The sequence below is a fragment of the Aptenodytes forsteri genome, unplaced genomic scaffold, assembly GCF_000699145.1.
Source record: "Aptenodytes forsteri isolate BGI_AS27 unplaced genomic scaffold, ASM69914v1 Scaffold15, whole genome shotgun sequence".
In the NCBI taxonomy this organism is placed as follows: Eukaryota; Metazoa; Chordata; class Aves; order Sphenisciformes; family Spheniscidae; genus Aptenodytes; species Aptenodytes forsteri.
In genome coordinates, this window is record NW_008795129.1 from 10613332 (window position 1) to 10632396 (window position 19065).

At 54.3% G+C, this 19065-nt stretch overlaps 1 protein-coding gene across 2 annotated transcripts in view; it reads left to right on the forward strand.

Moving 5' to 3' along the window:
- DNMBP (dynamin binding protein) overlaps window positions 1-19065 on the forward strand; it is a 31857-nt gene extending 12792 nt beyond the window's left edge. For both annotated transcript variants that reach the window (XM_019471664.1, XM_019471665.1), the window contains exons 5-17: window positions 9699-9886; window positions 10502-10601; window positions 11368-11515; window positions 12026-12043; window positions 12701-12900; window positions 14364-14494; window positions 14736-14840; window positions 15050-15178; window positions 15651-15983; window positions 16443-16625; window positions 16701-16899; window positions 16997-17451; window positions 17813-19065. In XM_019471664.1, coding sequence (XP_019327209.1) covers window positions 9699-9886; window positions 10502-10601; window positions 11368-11515; window positions 12026-12043; window positions 12701-12900; window positions 14364-14494; window positions 14736-14840; window positions 15050-15178; window positions 15651-15983; window positions 16443-16625; window positions 16701-16899; window positions 16997-17451; window positions 17813-17998 — 2375 coding nt within the window. In that variant the 3' untranslated portion in view covers window positions 17999-19065. The remainder of the gene's footprint in view (window positions 1-9698; window positions 9887-10501; window positions 10602-11367; window positions 11516-12025; window positions 12044-12700; window positions 12901-14363; window positions 14495-14735; window positions 14841-15049; window positions 15179-15650; window positions 15984-16442; window positions 16626-16700; window positions 16900-16996; window positions 17452-17812) is intronic.

A 19065-nucleotide genomic window follows, 5' to 3' on the forward strand; every position in this document is an offset into this window, starting at 1 on the left:
CTGGGCAGTATAGGGAGGGGGGAAGGCAGTATGGAGAGGATAGGGGCCCTGGAGACTATAGGGAGGGGGGAAGGTGGTATCAGGAAGACAGAGCTCCTAGGGACTACAGTGAGCATGAAAGACATTATGGGGAAAAGGAAAGGTGCTATAGGCAGGAGAGGGATGCTGGGGAGCGTAGGGAGGGGAGAAGGCAGTATAGAGAGGAGGGGGGCAATCAAGTATATAGGGAAGGGGAAAAGTGGTATAGAGAGGATGGAGGCTCTGGGGCATATAGAGAGCAGGAAAGACAGTATATAGGTGTTAGGGACCAAGTAGACCAAGAAGACATTGAGCGGCGCAGGCAGCCCAAAGCCCATGTCATGGACCACAGCAGTCTGGACAGAGGTTGTGAAGCCCCTGCATTTGTGGTCTGGTCCTCAGGAGATGGTAGCGTAAGCCTGGGGTCAGGCACCTGCTACACACAGTCCAAGATGCAGGACATGGACTATGACGGCCATGGGGAACTGGAAGGAGCAGCCCCAGGGCCCAGGATGCCAGCCAGGAGCAGCGGCGGAGCAGAGCGCTCAAGGGTACGCACGGGCCGGCCAGACTGGAGCCAGGTCTGGGAGCAGGAGGCCGAGGAAGCAAACAGGGTGGGCTCTGTGCTGCAGCGAAACAGCTTCTACAGACGGACGGCTCCCAGCGCCCTGCGGCACTCGGAGTTTGTGCAGACCAGGAAGGAGAAGCGAGGTATGCGGGGAAATGCTGGGCAGTTGCCTCGGGTGTGCCTTCGCTCTGCCCTGACACCAGGGCAGAACCAGGACTCTGGCACAGGCGAGTGGCCGGCACAGCAGGGCTCTCATGGGAAACCCTGGAGCTTGCTGAAATGGGCATCATCGTCATTATCCCTCTGTACAGTCACCTACGTGTCCTGCCAGGGCTCTTGCTCCCATTTCGCGGAGGCCCAGGTGGGAGGGAAGCCCAGGCAGCACAGACCCACGGCTCACTGCTGTCCTTTCGGTCGCTCCTCCATCTGTGCCCCGAGTGTTTTGCGTACACCCTAAAACCTGTCGCCTTGATTTGTCTGCTCTCTCAGGGCCCCAAGGAGGTTCCTCATGGGGGAAAGGGTGAGGTGCTGGGGTTATTCCCACTGCCTGTTCTACTTTTATAACCCATCATGAACAGATTCTGTGTGTAGGAACCAAATCGTGGCCATCCAGAGGGCGAGTATGGCAGCAGTTCACAGGCAGCACAAAGCAGGAAATAGGAGAAGTTGTTGTTGTAGCACTCGGACAGACACAGAGGACAAGTACTTGTAGTTGCGTGGTTACACATGGGCAGGACACCAGGGCACCTGCGCACTGGGGGGCTGTTGCAGATGGGAATGGTACCTCCTGCATTGCCAGCCCCTCAGTACCGCAGTGGTCCCTTGCCCGTGCCACAGCAGTTGCGTGTCCTGCGTCCTCGAGCCATCCCTGGGTCTCCAGTCCCATCAACCGGCACCCTGGAGCTAGAGAGATACCAAAGCTGGAGGGCTCAGCCTGTCTTGGCATGGGCAGAATTGTCCCATTGACACCATGGCTGGGACAGAGTCAGCTGCAGACAGCTTTGTGGGGCTTGGCTCGTTGTTGCAAGGATATTGGTGTGTGTTGGGGAAGGGACAGCAAGGTGGTGGGGTCTGGGCAGACGGAGTGAAAGAGCACTTCTTGGTGGACTGGCCTCCCCATTGGGCAGCCGTGTGCTTGAAAACCTGTTTGCTTCTGCGCCCTTTCTGCCAGCGTCTGTCTCAGGCACGTGTGTGAACTCTCCATGAAGGGGGGTTGAAACGCAGAGGAAAACCGCACCTCCATGCAGCGGCAGAAGTGGCAGAGCTGGAGGCTGTGGCTGCCTGTCGGCTTAAACAGCATGAAATCTGTCCTCTGGAGGTATTTGATTAAGCAGGCTCCCCCGGCTGCATTTTTGTGCTTTCAGCTGCCCTGGTAGGGTGGGACTTTGCTCGGTTGTGTCCCCAGGGCGAGGGAAGGGAGAGGCTTTGCAGTGCCAGGATGTCCAAAGGGCAGCGTGGAAGCTAGGAGGAGCCAGGAGCAGAGTGGGGAGGGAGCCTTAGGAGACTGGACCAGTGCTGGCCTGGCCGGCTTTCGCAAGAGCTGAGGGGACAGACTGCAATGCTGGGCGAGAGCCTTCACTCCTCTGATGTTAAATGAGACGCTGCGTACACCCACGCTTGCGCGGGGAGGGGGTGCTGGATTTTTTTCCCTGCTGTGGCAGGCTCAGGGGCCGGGGAGCAGCTGCGGGAGGTGCAGGGCAGGATGCCCTCACCATCAGGGCCAGTGTCCCACAGCAGGAAGGGGAGGAGGAAGGCCCCAGGCATTTTGTAACACTGTCTGTCCATCCTGTGGCTCGGTTCTGGCTGCAGTTCCCTGTTACATTCCTCCTCCTGCCCTGCTGGGGCACAGTGTTGCACCAGCAACAGCCCTCCTCCTGCCGTAGCTGCCTCAATGTAAGACCTCACCGGCACCAGCACCTCTTTGCTGCCTCATTGTAAGACCTCAACAGCACCTGGGAGCCTCCCCAAAAGCCCTCTCATCATCCTTGGTGGCAGACACCCTCCTGTCCAGCTGATAGAAAAAAGTCTGCTCTGTTTTTCTCTCTGTGTGTGCTCCAGGCACCTTTTCTAATGCTGCCTGCCACTCTTCCAGGTTCCTCCACAGAGTAACAGAATTTAGGGCTTGAAAGCCCCGTTAGAGATGACATGGCCTGATCTTTTCCATAGGCGGGGTTATTAAACTTATTACAGATTTCTCTGCAGTGCAGCCCAGTGACAGCTACTTGGTTAGACCATCTCTTCTGGGATGAGACTCAGATGTGTCTGCCTGCCACATCAACAGAAGGAGAACCCTCCTGTCATAGCTTTGCTGCTTAGTCACCATCACTCTTACATGTTTTGCATGCTAATGTGTTGCATTTCAGCTCTGAACCCCAACCTTTTTCTACTAAATTAGAGCTTTTTAGTGATGGTATTTTCTTCTCAGGCAGGTACTGTAATTAAGTAATTTTTCAGTCTTCAGTTCTTTGTAGTGAATAGTCTTAAAATACTCCTGGCAAAGTCTCACAGGAAGACCTTTCAGTGTTTGTTTTTCCTGATCATCACTCATTCTTCAGTTCATACTCTTTTAAAATAGTGGACTTCATAGCAGCGTGAGACGTTCTGGGTGGGTGTCAGCACTTGCTTGCACAGAGGTTTACCTTGCTGCGCTCTTGTGCCCTTGTCCGAGGACCCCAATCTGCCTCTGCAGCACTCAGGGAACTCCTACTGAGTTTTGGCCGACACGAGCAGAAGCATTACTCCCCAGAATACAGTCCTACGTGTGGCTGCATTTCTTGTCCCCATTAATACATTAATGCATTTGTCTGCATTAAACCTCCTTGGTTTGAATAATTCCATCTTATTCAGGATACCTTGGGTCACTCAGTGACTCATCTTTATTTGCGAACCTGTTGAATCAATGTTCAGTTTTCTACATGACAGCAGTGATTTTCCATTTACTTTAAAAATATTATATAGGATCAACTCAAAATACAGTCCCTGGAGAATCTGATTAGGAATGTCTTCTTTTCTGGATATTCTCCACTGGCAATGGGTTTCTGAGGTGCCAGTTAGCAAGATTTTATTTCTGCTTTTTAGATGGAAAGAAACATTTATTGTATAATTGTCTTTTCACCAAACTTACCAAGAATATTACTATTTCTGCTTACTTGTGGGATTGCGTTATTGAAAGGGTTTCTTTTTGTCCTGGGTGGAAATAAAATTCTATTATAAAGTAGCATTTTATTTCTTCATTTAAAAAAAGAAAATTGTATTCTTAATTCTGCCATCCATGGATTTTTCTTGGTATCTTTCTTCTCATTTTTCTGTACTTCAGATTTCTTGGTGTCAATTGTCTATTATCTGTTTTTCTACATTCATTCATTCATTTATTTATATTAAGTAATAGAAATAATATAAATGCTGCCTTTATTGAAGCACAGACCCAGGACAGGTTTTTCATCAATATTGTTCTCTTTCTTGATCATATAACCATGTTTTTTGGATTATCTATTTAAAACAACCTTTTAAAGAACTTTCAGCTTTCATTCTTTTTTCCATCAATCTTTTTGCTCACAGCCACTTTTGTTGATCCTCTACCTCAGCTTTGGAAGGTTAGCTCTTTGCAGACCATCATATTACTTCACTTTTTTCTGCGTCACAGGTTGGGACCATCCCCTGTTCACGCTGAATGCGGTGGGGCTGTGCTGGGACGATGGTTGTAATCTTACCTTGTATAGAGATGTCCCCACCAAGCAGGCTCTGCTAGAAACATCTTTGAGATGTTAAGTTGTTCCAGTGGCCCTGGAAACGTGCCCCCATCTGCTCCTGTTCAGCTCATTTCTGTGGTTTGTCTGGATTTATCTCCTGGTCCTTGGTCTCAGGACTCTTCCAATGCCAGTGGCTGAATACTTCTGTGGGCTGAAGTCCTCTTTTGCCATGGCACCTCTCTGCTGCACCTCCCGCTTCCTCCTAAGGAGCAATGAGACACTGAATATATCCAGTCTGTTGCTTTTGGAACAGTGGATATATTCTGTTGCAGGCTTATTATCAATGTCCAGAGTGAGAGTTTTCACCCCGGCCAGATCTTGGTCCTGGCAGAGAGTTTAACCTTTCGCTCAGATTAATCATTCCCTGCCCTAGTTTCATCCCCTCTCTTCTCATGGTAGGCAGTGGCTCCTCCCCTCCTGGCGTCCACATACTTCAAATATTTGCAGCTGGTTTGTTTTGTCCTGAGTCACTGCTTGACTCTGCTGAGCTGTGAGCCTGGGGCTGGGCTTGCCTCGCAGGTGGGTGCAGCTCCAGTCAGAGATTTGTGCTTACCGAGCCGGTGCAGGGGATTGGCCTCAGCGCTGATGGGCAGCACGTCCCTCTTCAGATTGCGTTAGCAGCCTGGGCGCCCTGCGAGGCTGCACCGTGCTGTGAAGGATGCTGGCAGGTGAGCCCTGGCGAGGAAGAGTTGGGGGGCAATGCCTTTGGCTGAGCCCCCCAGCCTGTGTGTGATGGGCATGCATCCCGCTGGATCTGGTCTTCATGGGTCAACTCTGCTTCCGGAGTGGGGCAGGGAGAAAACCTCTGATTGTGTGTGTGGTCCCGCTAGGAGGTTGGGTAATAAGAATTAGAAGTTTTCATTCATTGGAAGAAAGTCGTTGAAAGTGGTATTTCTGAGACGAGCAGGATGAGCCGTGTGATTGCAATATCAAATCATGGCTTCCACGGGAAGGGCAGAGGTGGGAGTGTGATCCATCCTGACACTTCGCTGCCAGGGGCTGGGTTATGAGCTGGTGTTGAATCTCCCATGCGTCAGCAGGCGAACTAGCAAAGCTCAAAAGCAGGTGCTCCTGGGAGGCTGTCACAGACCATCAAACCAATCCAGAAAGCCAAGGACTTGTCGCAAATTCACCAAATGGCATAAAGAAAATGATGTTGTTAGAGGTTTTAATTTAGAGAGGCAGATTGCAGAGCCTTTAGAGAGAGATTTAATTTAAATTTAATTTAATTTAATTTAGAGAGAGATTGCAACCTACAAGAGAACAAAATTTGAGTGTCTGAAAATTGTGATTGAGAACATTGTTTTTGGAAATGTATTTCTGAATGCCCGTTTGGCATCTGTGTCATGGGTAAACATGAATTTGTCACTGGATTGGAATTTGGTGGCTTCATTAGAAATACCTGTTGCATTCCTGCAGGCTAACGGAGCCTGTTCCAGCTGTGGTGTACATCTTAGTGCCTCCAAAGTTGATGAGCATGATGACCCAGATTGAAAGGTAACATTTAAATAGAAAATCTGTGAGGTAAAATGGAGATCTGTTTAAAAAGCATTTACTAGATGACCAAAACCCACAGCTATGAAATGGGTGGGTTTAGTTAAATGCTTAATAAGCCTCATTTAGGGAAAGCTGCTATTAGACATGCAAGAATGTGTGACAAACAGGAAAAAAGAAATTGATGGCAATCAACAGAGATGGTATGAAATACCAAAAGTGAGAGTTTTTAAATGCATCAGAAACAAACCCTGAGTATTATACGTATTGGTCAGATAGAAGAGCCAAATATTAAAAACAAATTCTGTATTTGAATTTTTTGAACTGCAAGTGTTTGGAAAGAGGCAGGATGACTTTTGAGTTCATTGCTAAAGGAGGATGCCAGACTAGTGATAAACAGCAAGAGTCCTAAGAGACTTGGCTGCAGCATAGCCTTGTTTTTAAACAAATCTTGAAATACTCAGAAAGAGCAAGGCGGCCAGAGGAGAATTAATCTGTATAAGTTTTCAAAATAATGCAAACACTGATATAGTATAAGTGGGTACAACTGGTGACCAGCATTGTGCCAGGTCAAGCAAGCTGAGCTGATGCCTACTATGGGCTTAAAACGTGTGCAGGAAAGGTTTTAATTTCCCTTCCACAGGCAGGGATTTGAGACTTGCAGGGGAAGGGTGCCGTGGAGCTGGCAGTCTCGCCAGTGTCAGTTGAAGCCTTGCTGCAGGGCGCTCTCGGAAAGGGCCTGACCTAGATTTACTTGCCTGGGGTTTGCTTGGTGGAGCATGGGGAGCTGCTGCATTCGCCAGCGGCGCTGGGCATCCCCGGCTCCGTTTTGGTGAACTGGAGCCAGACATACTGTGTGGCTGCAATTTAGCTATGGCTAAAGCTGGGAGCACAGCAGCGTTGTTTGGTGTGACATCAGGACATCAACTCCCGAGATGTCCTGTACAAAGCTTCATGTGGTGGCATTTTGCCTGGGGATAAATGCAAAATCCTATTATTTGACCAAGGCAAATGTAATCTTTTCCATTTGTCTTCCCAAATGCTGCTGCATGGGCCATTTCTGGCTGTTGTTTTGGATGGTCTTCATTTTCAAGATTCTTCCCAGGCCACCCCATGCCGCAGTATCAGATCACCCACCCACCTCCTCTGGGTTTCACACACCTGTTTGCATTGCAAATTAACACCTTCCTGCTTCTTCCAGGTTGCCTTCCCACTTGAGCTTGCTCTCCTGCAAAACAAATGCCATTCCTTAAAAAAATTTATGTCCTTCTTTAAAATAACTCATTTGTTGTTACTTTCTTAACTCTTGAGCTGCAGAGACCTGCTGACTGTATTATCTTGGTGTTTCTTTGTCCCTCCTGTACATTTTTCTGTCTTGTGTCCTGTTCAGGCTCCAAGCGCTGTGTCTCGGGCAGGATATCCCTGTTGGGTGTTTGTAGAGGACTTTGCACAGCAGGGCCTGGTCTGCTACTGAGGCTTTGCAGATGCTGTGGAAATGCAAACAGCAAATGTTAAACCCAGCGGCTGCTCCCAGGCCCTCCTCGCAAACTCCTGCTGCATTTGAGTTGATAAAGTTCATCATCGGGGACTTATCTGGTAGGGAGCCAAGACAGCCACTGACTTAGCTGAAACCAGCCTTTTCCCTTATGCACGTTGGCTCTGATGGGGGTAGTTTTAAGGATACTTTCCAGTAGGAATCAGTGAAGCCTGCTCTTCCCAATAATTGCTTACTAAATGTAGTGCTGGTTGTGCCGCTAAATCCTCCTCACTGGAGCTGGTCCTTTTGGCTCTCCCCAGGCTCGATTTCAAGGCAGGGCAGCAGAGACGCCTGCTTAGAGAGACAGGTATCTTCCCTCCCACGTCAAGGGCATCTTCTGAGCAGGGTTTCAGCTGGGTTTCCCATTTGCTGCAGTTGGGGGGTTGTCTGGGACTGATTTTGAAGTTGCTCTTTCTGCAAGAGGCACAGCAGTTCGTCCTCAGCCCAGGTAGCTGCGAAAAGTTGCTGTTTGATGCCAATGCTGCTGGTTTCTGTTTGTCGCTGCTGCTCTGCAACGGGAAGGGCTGGACGGACTGGCATGGTTTCAGCTAGTTATGGGCTGAATCGGTGTCTCATCTCAGTCACGTTTCTTTTCTTTCCTGGGTCATTTCAGTGCAAAAACCCCAGCCTGGCAGAGCAGCAGGCAGGATGCTTAGGCTAAAGCAGCAGTTTTCCACGTTTCATGCTGCCACTGATTACTGCCATCACCCTGCAGGGCGAGGCTGGGGGCTGCCTGCAGGCGAGCAGGGCCTGCCCAGCACCTGGGCAGAAGCATTTGGGAGCACGGGGGTCTCTTGGGGCTGTGCACGGTGGGTGCCGGAGTACCAGGATAAGTCCCAAGCCCTGCTGGGTGTCCCTGGGAGTCCCCCAGGCTGAGCTGCTGTTGCCTGAGGCTGTAACCGGAGAGGTCAGGGAGGTGGAGATCTGGAAGTGCCTGTCCTGCAAAAATATTTTTACAAATGTCTGAGCTGGGGCATGTCCACAAATCTAATAAAATCCCATGGAGAGGGAGCAGCTGGGGATCCGTGGGAGACAGCTGGAGTGGATGGGCATTTGTCAAATCAGCAATTGGCCTGAAATCAGGTACCTGAGGGAGGCTGGGGTGCTGCAAGGGGCTCGGGGGCCCCATGGGCCTCAGTTCTGCAAAGCAGCTGTAAAATGGGGGAGATCTGAGTGTTCCTGGGCCAGACCCTGCCTCAGAGGGGTGTCCCAGGGAGGTGCTGGAGAGGGGCTTTCCTGAATTTGTGGGGGGGGTACTGTTGCTGTGGTTTTGGCCAGAGGGCACATGCTTTTAAAAGCAGGCCAGGTGGGATAGAAAGTGGCTGGGGCCCAGGAATCTGCTGGGGGATAAAATGTCTCAATGAAAACTGGAGGGGGCTGGGCCGGCCTGGGAGCCGCAGGTGGGACAGAAAACCAGGAGGAAAACTGGCTGCCGGGAGCCTGGGACAGGGAAGAGGAGGGTGGCCAGCTGCCTGCACGCCCCCAGACCCTGCGGGCAGGGCAGCCACACTGCCTGTGCCAAGCGCCCCAGCACCCTGCCAGGGGTAGGGCCGGGAGGCTGCTGCAGGGGGAATGGCGGCCTGGGCACGAAGCAGGTCCCTGGGCTGTGCTGGGGGCCTGGGGGCCTCTCCACCCCGGGGCTGCCTGCCACGGTAGCGTGGCCACCCATGGGGTGCATCCAGCCACCCCGGGCCTCCACCTTGCCAGGCCTCTGGGTGCCCACCCTGGCCTCCCGACGAAGGCCGCCACCGTCCCGGCCTTCCTGGCCCTGCGCAGCGCTGCTCGCTGCGGTCCAGCTCCAGGCTTTGCCGCCGGCAGCCGCACTGTGGGTGCCCGAGGCCTTTTCGGTCATTCAGATGGAAATGCCCCGGGGCTGGAGAATGGAAACCCTGTTCCCAGCCGGAGGGGAGGGGGCAGCCGCCATTACTTGGCCTGGAAGAGGGTGAGGAGGGGAGCGGGGCTCCTCCCCTGTCTGCTCAGCCCGAAGGAGTTTCCTGGGGCAGCAGAGTTGGGGAGAGGGGTCTGGACCCGGCCAGCATCACGGAGGACAGTCTGGAGCAGGTTTGTGTTGCTTGGTGCCTGCTGCCCCGATGATGGAGCATTGCAGCATTACTGGTGCTGTGAGGAGGGAGCAGACTGGGGCTCCCTGCTGCCCTGGGGCTGGGAGTGCCAGGAATGGCTTCTTTGGAGAGGTCCTTGGATGGACAGTCTTGCTCTCTAATGGTCGTGTTTAGCAGTCGTATAGGTTGCGTGTAGCACAGTTCAGGCGCTACTTGTCTCTTGTCCTTGCATCCTCACTGGAGGATGCTGACCTTGCTTGTCTGTCTTGCAGAGATGACTCTCCTGTCCTCCCAGACACCATCTCTGGAGACATCCTCGGCTGCCACTGAGAGCCCAGAGCAAAGGATGCTGGAGAAGAGGTCCAAGGTTATTGAGGAACTGCTCCAGACAGAGCGGGACTATATCCGAGACCTGGAGATGTGCGTGGAGAGGATCATGGTGCCCCTGCAGCAGGCACAGGTGGGAGCATGGGGGCAACCTACGGTGCAGCACTGGTGGGATGCGGTGAGGATACTGAGTCCACTTTGTTCTTGGAGACTTCCAAGCAGCAGCACAGGAACCCACAGGGGAAATTCAGCTATGCTGAGGGGAGCAGGATGGTTCTCGCTGCTCCCTGCACTTACAGAAATAGCCCATCTGTTTTGGGATCCTGCTGAGCTCTCCCATTGCTGAGAGCAAGAGACCTGGCAGCAAATATCACAAATGCATTTCCTGGGGCAGGAAATGTTCCTTTTCATTTGGTTTGTAGGTTAAATTAATTGTCAGGAGAAAGAAAATATGAGGTCTTGGCATGGGGACAGAGTTGGTGGAAGGAGAGGGAGACTATCAGGTGAACAGAAGCAGGGATGAAATTACTGGGAAGAGGGGGACACTGTGTTTGGTAGGACACATTGAGAGTTTCAGTGCACTGGGAGACAAGGGAGTGAATACAGAAGTCACTGTGATGGGAGGAAGTCACACTGGGTGGCTGCTGTGGAGCTGAGGGCTGATGGGTTGCGGGAGGGCAAGGGGGGGCTGTTGGGTCTGGCTGGGACATGTTCCCCCATCCACGACATCTCTCTTCCCATTCCCCAGATGCAGAACATAGACTTTGAGGGTCTTTTTGGAAACATCCACGTGTTAATTAGCTTCTCCAAGCAGCTGCTGTCCACCTTGGAGGCTTCGGATGCTATCGGTATGAATTCTGCTGTTACCTTTTCTCAGCAGGCTGGGATGGGCTTTGCTAGTGGCAGGGCAGAATAGAGTAGTTTAAACGGCAGGAGAGTGTCACTGGGGTTGGAATTCCTCCCTGCTGGTCCCTGTCGCTGCTCATCAGTCCAGCAGCGAAGCCAAGGAGATCTGTCTTGCCCCATGGATCGCTATGCTGAGAAACACGGTGCTTGTGGCCCTCCCTGGCCCCTTGCCCCAAAGGGAGCCCCACTCCTCACTCCTGTGCTGCCAGCTTTTGCCGCTCAGGCCTTGGGCAGCCTGTGCCTTTGCTCTCCATGTGGCTCCCCAGCTATGCTGCCACTGACCAGTGTCCCCGCTCCTCACCTCTGGGAGAGCTAGACCAATTGAGGTCTCTGGGCTAGTGGCTCCTGAGGTCCCCCTGGGGGCTCTTCAGCTAGGTATACAGTTCCCTCAAAGCACGAGTGAACATGTCCTGGTGAGTTATCATGACATGCCCTTGGCTTCAGCCTGGGGCCTCCTTGCCTTGGCAGACCTTTGATGCACAGCTTCCCATTTCTGTCCCCCTGGCCTGCAGCGACAGGGAAGCAGGAAGGATGTGCGGGCATGCTGAGGGTGATGAGGAGGCGTCCTGGTTGCTCTAGTAACACTGTCCTCTCGAGCTATGTGTGGTGAAGGGGGACAGTGGGCGTCTCACCATGAGACGTGCCAGGGTTGTTGAAGGCAGCCGGGGACCAGGAGACACTGAAGTCCTGCTTTGCTGCTGTCTGCAGGACCAGTGTTCCTGGCACAGCGTGCAGAGCTGGAGAGCATCTACAAGGTGTACTGCCAAAACCATGACGAGGCCATTGCACTGCTGGAAACATATGAGAAGGATGAGAAGATGCAGAAACTACTCCTGGACCTGCTGGATAGCCTCAGGTTGGAGCCTCTGGCTGTGGCGGCCAGCAGGCTGGGGTAGGGGGGGTCAGTCTCCAACATCCCTGCCCCTCTGCCAGCAGTGCTTGGACAGTTCAGGTGGTGACTGGAGAGGGGACGGCTCTGTCACTGCATAGTTGACCAGGCTCTGGGTTCAAATGGCCCCCAGGCCCCACCTGTAGGCCCCCTTAAACTCTGAGCAGAAGCCACCAAGTTACAGAGAAGGTGGCATGACCTGGATTGAGGGCTTCTGTTCCCCAAGCCCTGCCCCACCATGGCTGGTGAAGAAGGAGCCGCTTTGCCTGGCTCAGCGATTGCCAGGGCTCCAGCTTGTGGAGGTTAATGCCCCCGGGAGCTGGCAGTGCCAGCTGCTGCTCTGGGAGGACAGGGCTGCCCACTGCCCTGGCAGCATCACTGCGGGAGGGGGCGAAGGCGCTGGCTATGGGATTGCACGCCTGCCGCCCCATTAACCCGTTGCTTTTCTTTGCTTTTTGGCACTCTGTGGGTCGGCAGGAGCCTGTACAGTGAGTGGTAAGTGCATCCTTCCTGTTAGTCCCTGCCTGTCTGTCTGTCCTGGCCTGGCTGCTCCCTTGTAACTAACCTCCTGCCACTGGCTGGGTGCATGTCGGGGGACCCTAACGGTGCCTCGTGGAGGCACGTCTGGGAGGAGCAGGGTGTCTGTGATGCGATCACAACAGAGACAATGGGTGGGCTACACAGGCAGGCAGAACAGGCAGGTGATGAGGTAAGGGGAAGTTTTGGGCAGGAAGCAGGTTTTGGGATCTGTCAGCCCCAAGGAGCCAGGAGAGCCCTGTGCCGGCTGCAGTCCTGAGCACAGTCAGTCTGTCCTGCAGTGGGGCTCAGATCTGAGCAGTCGGGTGGTAGGACAGAGTCTGAGGCAAGTGGCACTCTGGTAAGTTTGAGGCTTTGCCTGTGGGGGATTTTGTGGTGGGTCTGGTGATGGAGAGGATCCTGGCTCGGAAGGGTCACCTGGTGTGAGTGAGGTTTGAGATCCCTGGGGTTCAGGAGCGCAGTGAGTTTGGAGATGAGGGTTGCGTGACTTAGGGACTACAGTGGATTTAGAGGCATTGGTATTCTGGGTCTGGTTGGGGTTGGTTTGGGGGGGCAGAATTTGCGTGGCGGAGCTGGACTGAAACCTGCTGCATCTCCTTTGTCCCAACTTCCCAGGGGCTGCACAAACTACATTAACCTGGGCTCCTTCCTCATCAAGCCAGTGCAAAGGGTGATGCGGTACCCACTGCTGCTGATGGAGCTGCTGAGTGCCACCCCCGAGGCTCACCCTGACAAGGCACCGCTCACAGCTGCTGTCCTTGCCGTCAAAGAAATCAACGTCAACATCAACGAATACAAGCGCCGGAAGGACCTGGGTGAGTAGGTGGGTAGTGCTGGGGAGAGAGAGACAGGAGTGGGTGTGTTGAGGTTGGCATCTGTCAGCTCCTGAGCCTTAGCTGGCAACCACAGTCATGGAGGGAATCTGCTCCCAAAGTCTGTGCCCTCACAGAAGGGCAGTAGAAGAGTTGCATTTAAAAAATTTGAGCATAAGATACAATACTTAAAGTAACATAGTATACATCTGACTTTAGCTGTTTCTTGTGATATAGATATGAAATGTATGCAGTTGCTGATCACATGGCTATTAAATGAAAACAAAAATAATTCTAAGACAAAAAATATATATTTAAAATTAAAAAATGGAATTTTAAACAACACAAGTAGGGAATTAATCTGCTAGGGCAGCCTCTGTCTTACTGAGATTTGGAGACTAAGTTTGAAGGTATATCTGTAGACAGGACAGAATCGCAGAGGTGCTGGCTGCAAAGGGCCCTCTGGGGTCTCCTGTCCAACCTCCTGCTTGGAGCAGGACTGTCCCCAACGTTGGCTCTGATCAGCCATTGCTTCCTCCAGCCGATTCTCACTGACCCCCAAGGATGGAGATTTCACAGCCTCTCTGCTGTCCTGTGCCAGGGCTGCACCACCTTCATGGTGAAGCTGTGCTCCCTGATCCACCCTAAAGCTCCCAAGCTGCCATCTGTGGCAGCTGCCCCTCCTTGTATTGCCTGGCACTGCTCAGAGGAGTTTGGCCCCATCACCTTTGTAGCTGCCCTTCAAGTAGCTGCCGGGTGTGAGCAGATCCCCCTCCGCCTCCTCCCAGCCAGGCTGAGCCCGCCCGGCTCCCCCAGCTCTTCTTGTGGGGCCTGAGCTCTCCCTGTGGGTCAGGGGCTCTGGTTCTCCCACATCTCTTTTGATCTGGGGGCACCAAAACTGGGACATGGTATCAAGTGCAGCCTCTCTGGGACTGAACAGAGGGAGAAAACTATTCCGTTTGACCTGCCGACCACCCTCCCTGTTTTCCCCTGGAAGCCCCTGACTCATGCAAGTCTTACACTTCACTCTTCCCACATAGCCCTACTGAAGCTGAGATGACATGGGCTGCCTGTAATGATTGCTCATATTTGCTAAAGAAGCAATATGAATACCTTCTGTATGTCCAGTGATTATTTTATATCATCTCCTATGTCATCTTATGCTAACGCTATGCATAATCCTGTGGAAGAGTTTGAATGGTGGGTCTACAAACTGCAGGGCATGTTGAGAGCCAAATAGGGGATTACAGGTGGCACAGTGCTGGATTCAAGACGAGGTATGGTATGGTATGGTATGGTATGGTATGGTATGGTATGGTATGGTATGGTATGGTATGGTATGATGGGTACTTGGGACTGCAGAGGCTTAGGGAAGGGGAGAGCCAGCACGGCAATTGTTGATGAGGCACTGTAAGACATAGGCATTGTGCTGACAAGGGTTCTGATTTCTACATCATTCTCTTCAGTGCTAAAGTACCGGAAAGGGGATGAGGATAGCCTCATGGAGAAGATCTCCAAGCTCAACTTCCACTCTATCATCAAGAAATCCAACCGTGTGAGCAGCCACCTCAAGCATCTCACAGGCTTTGCACCCCAGGTAACGTGCATCAGCTGCCAGGTGCACTTACACCCTGTGGTGGTTCTGCAGTGGTATCTGCTGTCCGCCCCACACACCTTCCCCGATGAGTAGCTCTGATCCAGGCCAGCAAGGCAGAGTGAGCTTAGGGTCTGAACTACCCATCTCTGCTGTCCGGCTTGTGGGCAGGAGGCCCCACATCTTGCACTCTGGGAGGTGCTGGAGTCCTGCATTGCCTCCCTTGAGACATTTTCTCTCACAGCTGAAGGATGAAGCCTTTGAAGAGACAGAGAAAAATTTCCGGATGCAGGAGCGGCTGATCAAGTCCTTCATCCGGGACCTTTCCCTCTACCTGCAGCACGTTCGGGTGAGTCAGTCTGGGTGTGATGCCTAACCTGTGGGTCTCGCCGTGCACTGCCCCTCCTGCCTGCATGGTGTGTACCTGCAGTGCCTCTGGCCAGTGCTCCTGCCCTCAGCCCTCCCGGGGGGGTGGTCTCTGAGGGTCTGGGCTGCCCTGGGAGGCCTCTTCTCCTGAGCAGCAAGCATGGCTATGCTGACTGTGTGTCCCCGGTGCAGGAGTCGGCTTGCATGAAGGCGCTGGCAGCAGTGAGCATGTGGGACCTGTGCATGGAGAAGGGCAGTGGGGACTTGGACCAGTTCCAGAAAGTGAATCGGCTCATCAGCGACCAGCTCTTCTCCAATTTCGTGAGTGATGCTGTGCTCTCGCGTGCTGGGGGCACCCCTCTGGGGCCCTCCCTGGGGGCCTGCTGCAGATGGGCAGCCCCTGGGAGGCTGCAGGGAGGGTAACACAGCCTGGGAGAGGTGTGAGCACTCCTGTTCAGCTCTTCCCTCCTGAGAGCTTTGATGCCTGTGGGTTTATGATGTGTAGTGAGCATGCCTATTAGATACACATTTTTTCAGCCCTACCTGAAATGTTACAGCTCTGTGAGAGTTGTTCAGGTACTTCCCATAGTGTTGCCCACGCTGGCACATTTATGTAAAACTATAGAATAATTCCTGTTGGAAGGGACCTCTGGAGCTCTGGTGGGTGCCGTCGGGAAGGTGGACTCTATGCTGTCCTGGGGAGGTTGTGTGCTGGAGGGTGAGCTGCTGGTGTTCACCACACGGTGGGAGAGTGCACCTTGCCTCACTTGCTTTCTGCATCTCTGCCCACCAGAAAGAGCGGACGGAGCGGCTGGTGAGCTCACCCCTGAACCAGCTGCTGAGCATGTTTGCAGGGCCCCACAAGCTGGTGCAGAAACGCTTCGACAAGCTCCTTGACTTCCACAACTGCACAGAGCGAGCGGAGAAGCTGAAGGACAAGCGAATGCTGGAGGAGCTGCAGTCAGCCCGCAACAACTACGAGGCCCTCAATGCCCAGCTGCTGGACGAGCTGCCCAAGTTCCTGCGCTTTGCCAAGGAGCTGTTTGCCGGCTGTGTGCGGGGCTATGCCGAGGCGCACTGCGACTTTGTGCGCCTGGCCCTGGAGGAGCTGAGACCCCTGTTGTCGGTGGGTTCCTGGAGCACAGCCAGCGCTCTGGGCTCACTGCAGCGCTAATCTCTGCGCAGGGCTTGTCCCTGAGCCTCTCTGGGACCCGTCCCATTGCGGGGGAAGCTGCTGCTGCTGCAGTTTTGGGCCCCGAGTACCTTGGGGAGGGGTCCTGTGGGATGCTGTCAGAGAAGGGATTGCGGGGTCATGATCCAATTGTGCATAGAGATGGTGAAGGCTCTGGCTGCTCCTGGAGCAGTGGCAGGAGAGCATTCACCTGGAACAATCTCAGGTCATGAGTTTGGGGACCATGCAGAGCTGGGTCCAGACAGGACTGCAAATCTGGGCCTGATGCAAGTCACTGGCAGGACTCGGAGCCCTGCTTGGCCTGGGAGCTGGCATGGTCTCTCCTGTAGCTTTTGGCCACTTTTCCCAGCAGCTGTCACCTAACCATGACCCCCGACCCTGCTCTGGTTCCAGTTGCTGAAGGTGTCCAGCAGGGAGGGGAACCTCATTGCCATCTTCCAGGATGAGCACAGTCGAGTCCTCCAGCAGCTCCAGGCCTTCACCTTCTTCCCAGAGTCTCAGGCAGCTCCCAAGAAGCCTTTTGAGAGGAAGAGTGTGGAGCGGCAGTCTGCCCGGCGGCAGCCCCTTGTTGGCTTGGTGAGTTCCCTCTGCCCTGTGTCAGGGCTTGCAGAGCCTGGGACAATCACTCACACCTGCCTTGTTCCTCTGCAGCCTAGCTACCTCCTGCAGTCGGATGACATCCGAGCTGCCCTCCTGGCCCGCTATCCCCCAGACAGTCTCTTCCAGGCGGACCGCAATTTCAATGCTGCCCAAGACCTGGATGTCTCACTGCTGGAAGGAGACATCGTGGGTGTCATCAAGAAGAAGGACCCCATGGGCAGCCAGAATCGCTGGCTCATAGACAACGGGGGTAGGTGGCTGCTCCCTGCCCTTGGTGCCTGCTGTGAGTCCCCTCCTCTGGTACCCCTGCACCCCAGTCTGAGCTCGCTTCCTCTCCCTCTCTGCAGTGACCAAGGGCTTTGTGTACAGCTCCTTTCTTAAGCCCTACAACCCGCGCCGCAGCCAGTCAGACGTCTCTGTGGGCAGCCACTCTTCCAACGAGTCTGAGCACAGCAGCTCCTCTCCCCAGAGCAACGCCACACTGACCTTCAGTCCCAGCGGGGCGGCCGTCACCTTCACTCAGAAACCCCTGCAGGATGTGGCCTCCGCAGCAGACCCGTACCAGTCCCCGCAGCCCCCCTCGGAGATGGACTCCCCCTCTCTGCCCCAGCTTGGCTCTGGTGACAGTACAGCCCCGCTGGAGGCTGGTACAGTGACCTCTCAGCGCCGCTACAGCCGCCCTGAGCTGGGCTGCAGCCCCAGCGCTCGCAACGGGCACCCTGCCAAAGCGCATCTCAGGCCCGCACCCTCAGTGGAGGATAGAGACTCCGGGCTGGAGAGCAGCGAGTCAGAGGGCAACCAGGTGAGCCCTCAGCCTCCCCGGGGGGGCTAAGGATGCTGAGGGCTGACCCCCTCGCTTGAGTGGGGGGCTGAATCATCCTCCTCCCTGGCAGTGACCAGGGAGAGGTGGGAGGTGGAGGCTGCTTTGTCCCAACGGGCTGAGGTGGAAGATGAGACCTTTTCTCCCAGCAGCAGAGGTGCAGAGGCGGAGAACTAGGCTGTAAATGGGGGTGGGCAGGTGGAGGCAGCTCCAGCAGAGGCCAGGATGGGGCTGGGACTGTCACTGTTTGGGGAGAGGAGCAAAAGCCCACACATCCTATGCAATGCAACAGCAAGGCTGTGTGGCATGATCATTCAGCTGACGCTCTTCCTCTGTCTGGCAGGTCTATTACGCTCTCTACACCTTCAAAGGCCGGAACACCAACGAGCTGAGTGTGTCAGCTAACCAGAGACTCAGGATCCTGCAGTTTGAGGACATCACGGGCAATCGGGAGTGGTGGCTGGCCGAGGCACACGGGAAGCAGGGCTACGTGCCCTCCAGTTACATCCGGAAGACAGAGTACACGTGAGGCGGCAGGCAGGAGCCTGCACCCTGTGCCTTGTTCCTGCAGGGACTGCCAGGGGCCTCAGGGAGGTTGGCCAGCCCTGCAGCCTCCACTGCTCGCCCTGAGGCTACATTCCTCGTAGCCATGCAGTGGTCCTGGGCCCCACCACGTTGGCTACCATTGGGAGGAGGATAGGTGGGCTGGCAGGACAGGCAGGAACAGGCAGCTTGTGTGAGGGCAGGGGTGAGTTCACCTGTGCTGTTTGAGCCTCCTGTGTCCAGCCAGGAGCAGGGGAGCAAAGCTTGGGACCATGGCCCAGGAGGGTAAGGCTTGACCAAGGCTGAGAAGCTGCTGTGGGTTTAAATTGTGGAAGGCTAATGCTGAGTTTCTGGAGTCCGTCTTTAGCCAAGTAGTGTTAAAAGCAACCCAGGCCCTGTGAACATTCTCCCTGTGCCTTCTCAGCAGCAGCAGCAGGAGCCTGGTCTCGCCTGTCTGTGCAGGACCTCAGGGTGGGACATCTACACACTGCCTGGGGAAGCAGCTCTGAGGTTCACTGGGAGTAGTTGAGTTCCAGGGCTGGGATGGGCCCGGCCTCCGAAAGCCTCCACAGCAGAGCCCCCAGCGGGCGCTTCATCCCCATGTTTGGTCTCCCAGGGGCTCGGGCATTTCCAAGCTCTGCTCCTAGCAGCAGCCATGGGGTTCTCAACTTCCAGGTGAGCCAGAGGCCCAGAACGCCATCTTCCCTTGTCAGCACAGTAGCTCCAGTGCCCAAGACCCGTCTTTGCACTGACATGCCCACCTGCCTGCTCTGGGCTGGGGCAGGGCAGAAGGCAAAGCACAGGCTGTCCTCCAGCCTCATTTTTTGGGGGCTCTGACCAGGATTGCCTCACCTGTGCTTTCCTGCAGGGCACTGGAGACAGTGCTGATGTTCTGGGAGGGCAAGGTCCTCCCTCCCTGGGAGGGATGTTGTGCCCTTTGCCGGGGTGATGTGTCTTACCCACTGCTGCCATGCCCTGAAGGAGGGAAGCTCCCTTCTCTTGGGATGATGTTTGTAGCCCCTGTACTGCTGCTCTGTAAATAAAGATTTGCCC